The 8,724-nt window shown below is 38.2% G+C and overlaps 1 protein-coding gene across 1 annotated transcript in view; it reads left to right on the top strand.

Moving 5' to 3' along the window:
* LOC122552978 (parkin coregulated gene protein homolog) overlaps positions 1 to 8,423 on the top strand; it is a 374,139-nt gene extending 365,716 nt beyond the window's left edge. The window contains exon 5 of the mRNA XM_043696320.1: positions 8,174 to 8,423. Within this exon, the coding sequence (XP_043552255.1) occupies positions 8,174 to 8,334 (161 nt within the window). The 3' untranslated portion in view covers positions 8,335 to 8,423. The remainder of the gene's footprint in view (positions 1 to 8,173) is intronic.
* Positions 8,424 to 8,724: the final 301 nt, after the last annotated feature.

Genomic DNA, 8,724 nt, shown 5'->3' on the forward strand with positions numbered 1-8,724 from the left:
TCACTGTTTTAAAAATAATAGAATTATGGACGTTGGCCCCAATGTGCTCCCCCACTGACAACTCAGTCACCTGCTCTGCCTTATTTCCCAAAACTAAGTCATGTTTTGCACCTTTTCTAATAGGTACATCCACATACTGAATCAGAAAATGTTCTTGTCCACATTTAACAAATTCCTCTCCATCTAAACCTTTAACACTATGGCAGTCCCAGTCTATGTTTGGAAAGTTAAAATCCCCAACCATAACCACCCTATTATTTTTACAGATAACTGAGATCTCCTTACAAATTTGTTTCTCAATTTCACGCTGACTATAATACAATCCAAATAAGGTGATCATCCCTTTCTTATTTCTCAGTTCCACCCAAATAACCTCTCTGGATGTATTTATGGGAATATCCTGTCTCAATATAGCTGTAATGCTTTCCTTTATCAAAAACACCACTCCCCTCATCTCTTTTGCCTCCATTTCTATCCTTCCTGTAGCATTTTTATTCTGGAACATTAAGCTGCCAGTCCTGTCCATCCCTGAACCACACTTCTGTAATTGCTATGATATCCCAGTCCCATATTTCTAACCATGCCCTGAGTTCATCTGCCTCCCTGTTCGGCCTCTTGCATTGAAATAAATGCAGTTTAATTTATCAGTCCTACCTTGTTCTCTCTTTTGTCCCTGCCTGCCCTAACTGTTTGACTTGCCTTTGTTCTCAACTGTACCAGTCTCAGATTGATCTTTTTCCTCACTATCTCCCTAGGTCCCACCCACCCCCTCTTCCCCCCCACCTTACTAGTTTAAGTCCTCCTGAGCAGCTCTAGCAAATCTCTCCACCAGTATATTCGTCCCCTTCCAATTTAGGTGCAATCTGTCCTTCTTGTACAGGTCACTTCTACACCAAAAGAGCTTCCAATGATCCAAAAATGTGAATCTTTCTCCCATATACCAGCTCCTCAGCCATGCATTCATTTGCTCTATCCTCCTATCCCTGCCCTTAGTAGCTCGTAGCATCAGAAGTAATCCAGATATTACTATTCTCGACAAACTTTTTAAATTCCTGCCTAACTTTTGGAACCTCCCTTCAGAACCTCAACCTTTTCCCTTCCTATGTTGTTGGTTCCAATGTGTACAGTGACTTTCTGCTGGTCCCTCTCCCAATTGAAAAAATTCTGCACCCTTTCTGAGACATCCTTGATCCTGGCACCAGGGTAGCAGCACATCATTCTGATTTTTCGCTGCTGGCCACATAAACATTTGTCTGTACCTCGGACTAGAGAGTCACCTGACACAATCGATTTCTTGGAACCCGATGTACCCCTCATTGCAATAGAGCCAGTCTCAATACCAGAAACTTGGTTGTTCGTGCTACATTCCCCTAAGAATCCATCACCCCCTACATTTTCCAAACAGCATGCTTGTTTGAAATGGGGATAGCTACAGAAGACTCCTGCACTAACTGCCTACCTACCTCTCTTACCTTTCCTGGAGTTAATCTATCTATGTTACTGTATCTGCGACTTTTCCCCCTTCCTATTACTGCCATCTAACACATCTCCTTGCTCTTGTAAATTCTTCATTGTCTCTAGCCGTCACTGCAACTGATCCATTTGCAACCAATGGCATTTGTTGCAGATATAATCCTCAGTAACCCGTAAAGTTTCCCTAAACTCCCACATCTGACAGGCAGAGCATATCACTTTACTAAAGGCCATTTCTGCTTCTTTCAATCTCCAGACCCAGAAAATAGCACTGTCTTGTTCCTCTACAAGAGACATATCTCAATAAAATATATAATCAAGACTGCAGACTTACTGTAAGGCCACACTTAAAATATCCACTTATCTGTTTCTGTGCTGTGACCTCTCCCAAACAGGTTCCTCCAAGATTAGTTGTGAATTTCACTGTTTGTTAATTTTCCCAGACGCACTCCGATGTCCAGTGATACATGAATTCAAACAGCAAAGGTAGTAACTGTGCAGGTTCACTGCTGTGTCAGTTAGCAATGTGGGTTTGTTTCTCTGTCTCTCTCCTGCACTGACCTCTCCATGTGCTTCCTTTTAAAAATGCTGTTGTTTTGACATTTTGTTTCTCCAAAGTTCCAAAACAATGCATATAAAACAGTAATTCCTGCGCCTGGAATTAGAGGAAATCACTTCCAACACCTAAAATACCTCATAAAAGGAGCAGCTCTTACAGCCAGAATTTTTTTCCCATCCTCCATCATGGATTACCCGAGTACCACTTTTATTAAGTATTCAGAAATCTCTTAAGGAGGCTATGATTCATAGCCTCCTCAAGCATTTCTCCTGGCTCATTGTGATATTGAAGTAGTCCCAGAAGACCCTTTATGGTTATGACATGCTTTATTGAGCCCACCTTCTTGTCCCTCTTTGTGGAGCTTCTCCTTTCTGTCTGTTTCCCCATTTCTTGCTCATGTAGCAGAGCAAGTGGTACTGCTGTAATTGCCTCCATCAGTACAAGGCATTGGATTGGAAACGCCTCAAAATAGTTTCAGCAACTCACCAAGATGCTCCCTCATATTTTGTCTCAACATTAATAATTCAAAAAGGCAACTTTTGACTGGCCATATAAATATCCCTTGAACAGGTCTATTTTGCTTCTTAATATTAGTTGTTCCAGGTATGCCTTATTTCAGATGCTACCACTGCATGCATTGGTCAAATTTGCTATGCTCATGTTCAGAGACATTTCCAGTTGTTTCAACAGCCAATTGAATCACTGGAATGATAACATCAGATTTAGGTGCATGCAGGGAATGTATCTGTGTGAGATTCTGCATTTTATTAATGATGCATAGGCCATGGCCAGCAACCAAGTGCACATTGTGGGTGCATGAAGAGTGCACATAGTCTTTGTGATCTCACTTGCAGAAATACTACAGAACTGCATTTTATACTGGAGTCTCACCAAGACAGAAGGAGAGACTGTAAGAGGCAGGGTTAACCCAGCGGCGGTAGGAGGACACCATGGCAACATCAACTGTGGCGATAGTCTTTTACTTTGATGTGCCTGGTGTGGGTGGTGGCGAAGGTGAATGGGCCCCATGTCAAAAGACGGCATCTGAGGATTGGTGATTTTGACATTAATTGGATCTGGCAAGGCATTGGTGGTTCTGAGCTGGCTCAGAACTTGTATGCAGATGGATTTCTCATTAAGCCAGATCTTTTAATTTTCTCTTTCTCTTAAACTCTCAAAATGGTGCCAGATTATGGCGACAAATGAAAGCTTCTCAACCTGTTTCATTCTTTCTGATACAGAGTGGAGGCTGACCACCCTCTGAGAGCTAAACACTGAAACACCCAAAAGGAGTACATCACCTCCTAATCTATTACAAAATGGAGGTGGTTAAATGAAATGAAATCCTTTCACTCACTCTACAATCAACAAATAACAATTAATTTATCTAACTCTGAGAGTGAACAAACCAATCAATTACCCTCTAACTTCTAACTATTCCCTAATGAAATAAAATCCTAATTGTATGCTGTTCCAATAAAATACAAGTCCCACTTTTATAACAAACAATAGTATTTACTCTCTCAACATTACAGGTCCTTGCCTTCTCCACTGATTCTCCACCAGGAGTACCTTTCTCCATTGAATTCTGGTGTCTGAAATGCCTCTCTCTGTAGAATTCTGATGTCAGCAATATTAGTTAAAAGTGCCGTAGTACCTTTTAGATGGTGTTTCATCGGACAGCTTAAAGATTTCCATGAGAGACAGACATTTACTCATTACATGGCAGTTTGCTCTCATATCAATTTTCAAAACCCCTTTTCTTATATACCATTGAAAACCTATTAATTTATGTATAATCAGATTAGTTCTAGGTAGTCAAAATCATCAGATTTAAAGTTAATTGGATTTTGGGTATCTAGGGCCTGGTTTGAATTAATTGGCTAATATTTAAGCTCGTTGCCCTAACATCAAATCAAACCTAGGTTTCCAACCACACTGCCAACTGATACATATGTTTCAATTTCAGAACTATCTGTGCATCTACAGCTGCTTGCAGACATTTTTTGTTTAAATCTGCAAGCTTTGAAAAGCATACCACCTCTTAAAGGGACCATGCGCTCTTCCCCTATAATTTTCATAAACACATTCTAACTTCCTGCCTTCCACTTCACAAGTACTCTCGACAACTTTACAACATATTTCACTGTAAAATACATGTGATAATAAATCATTCATTCATTCAGTTAAGATATCGTCAACTCTGAATCGTGTGCTTCTCTGGATGTCTGCTGCATACTAAAGACAAAGTCTCATAAATTACTTCTTTAATAGTCTGCTCATGTTCAGAAACTTTTCCAGCTGTTCCAATGAGGGGACAATACATGACAAGCAAAACTTGACAATTGTAAGAAAGTGCACAAATAAGTGAATTTACCCTACTCAGTTCATAGAGTGTGGTGTCAAATTTTTTGAACATCTAATTATAGAGGAAATATTCACTTTCTTCTCATTAAAATTATGTTACACATCGGCTCTTGAGACATGGAAGTTACCTGTGACAGACAGCAACTTAACCAATGACACTTCGCAACAGGGGGACAGGTAGCAACAAAACATTATTTATACTGTAGAAGGATCCATTATTAATAGCCTTTTTAAGTCTGATGTCTTTACTTGTAATGTTAACCAGTTGTAAATTTAGTTTTAATTCACTTTTTTATGAGGAAGAAACAAATATATGTTATCTGTGATTTTCTTTGGTAGGCCTTCTATGGGGTTTAATGATCAAGAGAATTCTTTTGTGTATAAAATGAATATCAAGGTTTGCTGAAATGAAATTCATTTTGCCATTTACAAACATAATAACAAGCGAGACATTGCATTCTCTGTGAGTATAATTAGTGTTGGTCTTACACTTTAACTAAGTAGAATCACTTTCAGTCTGAAGGTTGAACATTTGCATATATTTTTGACAGTGATGCACTTCAAAATATGCAGACTAAGAAAGTTTTTTTCAGTCTGCACAGTGGTTAGCACGGTAGCACAGTGGTTAGCACTGCTGCTTCACAGCGCCAGAGACCCAGGTTCAATTCCTGCCTCAGGCGACTCTCTGTGTGGAGTTTGCACATTTTCCCCATGTCTGCATAGGTTTCCTCCAGGTGCTCCGGTTTCCTCCCACAATCCAAAAATGTGCAGGTTAGGTGAATTGGCCATGCTAAATTGCCCGTAGTGTTAGGTGAAGGGGAAAATGTTGGAGAAAGGGTCTGGGTGGGTTACGCTTCGGTGGGTCGGTGTGGACTTGTTGGGCCGAAGGGCCTGTTTCCACACTGTAAGTAATCTAATCTAATTACTCATTCACTTCCATTTGCTAGGAAAACAGTGAATTGCTGATGCCGAAAGTAGTAATACATATAAATATTTGTTTCTTCCTTGCCTATTCACTACTAAGGCTGATGTTAGCACTGCCAACCAGTGATTGGACACTTGCTATTGCATTCTCAATGTACTTCCACTCACCATCATTTTGACAACTTACTTGAAGCAGCTGAGGTGCACACATAGGCTGGTGATGGCCTCATTAATGCATTGAAGCAAGCTCTTATGATACAATTAGCACTTTTTTGCAATTTTAAATTGAAAATTGTGCCTAGTGCAGAATAAGGAAAAATAGGCAGCAAGCAGTTAGTTAATTAAACTATTGATATATTTTCATTTTGTTTTCTTATGGGCTCAGAGGTGCAAATTCATACAGGAGATTACCTTAAACTCCTGAGCTTCATAAGGCAGAAACCGTGATTGTATCCTGTCTGTCTTAACTCTCCCATCACCTGAGCAATTCCTTCTTTGGGAGTTAAAATCTGGGTGCTTGATTCTGCAGAGCTTGTAAAAGGTAATTGTCTACAAATATTTCTATGGCTTTGTGATTAATAAGATCAAGATTGAACCCAGGCTACAAAGCACTGCAGCAGTGCAACAAAAGTCTTCCCCTTATTCAGTGTACTCTGTGCTTTCAAGTATGATGTAACCACATCGTAAGAATTAGCCTTTGTCCACAATACAGTCTTTTTCATACATATGGTGGGAATTAGAGTCCAACATTTTCCTTTCAGGTTTCATGGGAATAAACATTGAATGCTACAAAATGTGATCTGAACTGCAAATGACCAACTGAAAATACATTAAAATCTATCTGTATTGATGACTGTTTCCATACATATTGTAAACTGTGCTGCAAAGTGAAAAGAAGACCAGTTCAAACCTGTACTGAATGTTTCAGGTTCTATAAATCTTCAAGTAGACATTAACTCTCTTGTTCCTTGTAGAAAAAAAACACTTACTGCCTATGTCACCATCAGCAAATGCAAAGAATAGGTAAAACGACAATAGTATCTACTTCTTATTCATTCGTAGTCAGCTAATAGGAAGGTCAATGCAATATTGTGCGCGCATAGCATTCAGTCTCAGCACATGGCATGCAGCTAAATAAACATAATCTTGACAAGGCTATCACACAGGTTGAGATGCTTCAGAGACTAAGTGAAAAATCCTCATAATAATAATGCTAACTTCAAAAGAGGGACCATAATCATTTTTTATCACCTTTTCTCAAAATACCCCACCATGAAGACAGGGTAAGCAAACCAGTGCAATCTTAACTTTAGATAATTACATTGCAGAAGAGAAATAAAGATGCCATTGAGTCCATTGAACTTGATTCTTTGCTAGAGCAATCCAGAACTAATCTTACTTTATCTCCTTGGCCTGCATCTTCCTCTGCTTCAAATACATAAACAATTATTCATTAAAATTGAAATGGTCTTGGCCTCAACCTGCAGTAGTCATCTATGGTTGAACAAAATCCTGAGTAATTACATTTCCTTTAACTTCTCCCTTTACTCTATTGCTGGTCATTTTAAGTTGTGAGCCTTTAACATTGGTCCCTTACCACAAGAAATTCCTATTTCTTCATTTAAGATCTTTATAATTTTAAGCTTTTGTATTAAATCTTTGAGAAGGGTGCTTTGGCCCTTCACAACAACCAGCACACTATTCCAGAATTTCTGGGTTGCTTTACCAGAGGTATATCCATAACAATTAGATAGCTCAGATATCTTTGGTAGCATCAGTGTCTGTCATGTACAAATGTACTTATGTCAGAGTCTCAGTCCTACAAATGTTTTACTTCAGTATAAATGAACACAGACAACATTACCATATTTCTTCTTTAAATGTCTGTCAATTTATTCTTCACTGACAAACTGAGACTAGATAAAACTTCAGAATTTATGTCAAATCGTCCATTGATCGTAATTATGAAAAACGAGGTTGTTTTGGGTTGAATTGACAAAGCAATGTAGCAGTCAAGAATACCAATGTATCGAATAGCAATTAAGAGTCATACACGAGTGCCTAATGGCAAAAATGTGAAAAAGAAATTAAGTGAGCAGTAGTAGTGATCACTATTGGAATAACAGTAGAACATTGTGATGCAGTGCAAGGGCAATAGAATCATGATCCATTTGGGGAATTGAGCTTGCTTTCGTCCTAAAAGTTCATTTAGTGTTTATGTCTCTCTCTAAATGCGTCAGAACATCAAACGTGAAGTAAGTTGACAAAGTTCATGTCAAAACAGGTTTTTGTTGCATCTTAACTCTGGCTATAACTTAAATTAAGCAATCTTTTTGTATCTTGCACAATAGTTCAGACTCATTATCCTGTGACTGCCTAATAAAAGCCTATTAAAGTCTGAAAACATTGTTTTGAAATATTTAATTTAAATGACAGAGTTTACAAAAATTGTCTTATGTGCCATCACTGGATTTTATGAGACAAAATAGTTAGATATTAAAACCTTTTCTAACGTTACTATAAACTCAATAATGTGCATTGTGTATGACTTGTGGAAGTTGCTGTGGAACCGAAAAAAGAAGGGTTTTCTAGCTTTTCAATCTGAAACAGATCTTCATTGTTACTTACAGTTACAGGTGCAATGCCAGCCAAGTTAGCCAAAACGACTCAGCTCTTCCTTACTACTGGTCTTGTATATAAATTAGTTGGACCATACAAAGATTGCCAGTTAGTTGAATATGAATTTTTGAAACTTGAAAGTGGTCCTTTTGAAAGAAAAGGCTACATTACTTAAGTGCTGGCACACTATCAGATTTTAATGCTACTTTGTGTTTTTCTTTTAAACTCTAGTCAATACAGGAGATGGCATTGACTATAGCCAACAAAAAAGAGAAAACATTGGAGACCTGATTCAGGAGACTCTGGAGATCTTTGAGCTGTATGGAGGAGAAGATGCCTTCATTAACATCAAGTACATGATCCCAACTTATGAGTCATGTATTTACAACTGAACCAAATAAACAGGTCTGAAGAAGTATGTTGTATTAATTTATGTAAGTAGGAATTATGTAAGACTAAATGCATCGATTACACCATCAAATGAACCACAATTGTGTTCTTGTTTCCTTTATTGTTTATCAGCAATTGTTTCTTTATGAGTGTGTGCATTTAAACTGCCATTGGACTCAAACCTCAGATGCTCTGAACAAAAAAAACAATTTCCATACATAACTAAATTTTTCCTCTTCTGTTCAACAACCAGTCCACCGAGTGACATCATTGAACATAAATATTGATTTACAATGGTAGTTTTGTAGGTGTGCACTAGGCTTCAGTTGAATTTTGGTTGTACAACTAAATCCACTATTCTGTACAAAGGAGTAACAGGTTTGAATTATTGT

The sequence above is a fragment of the Chiloscyllium plagiosum genome, chromosome 9, assembly GCF_004010195.1.
Source record: "Chiloscyllium plagiosum isolate BGI_BamShark_2017 chromosome 9, ASM401019v2, whole genome shotgun sequence".
In the NCBI taxonomy this organism is placed as follows: domain Eukaryota; kingdom Metazoa; phylum Chordata; class Chondrichthyes; order Orectolobiformes; family Hemiscylliidae; genus Chiloscyllium; species Chiloscyllium plagiosum.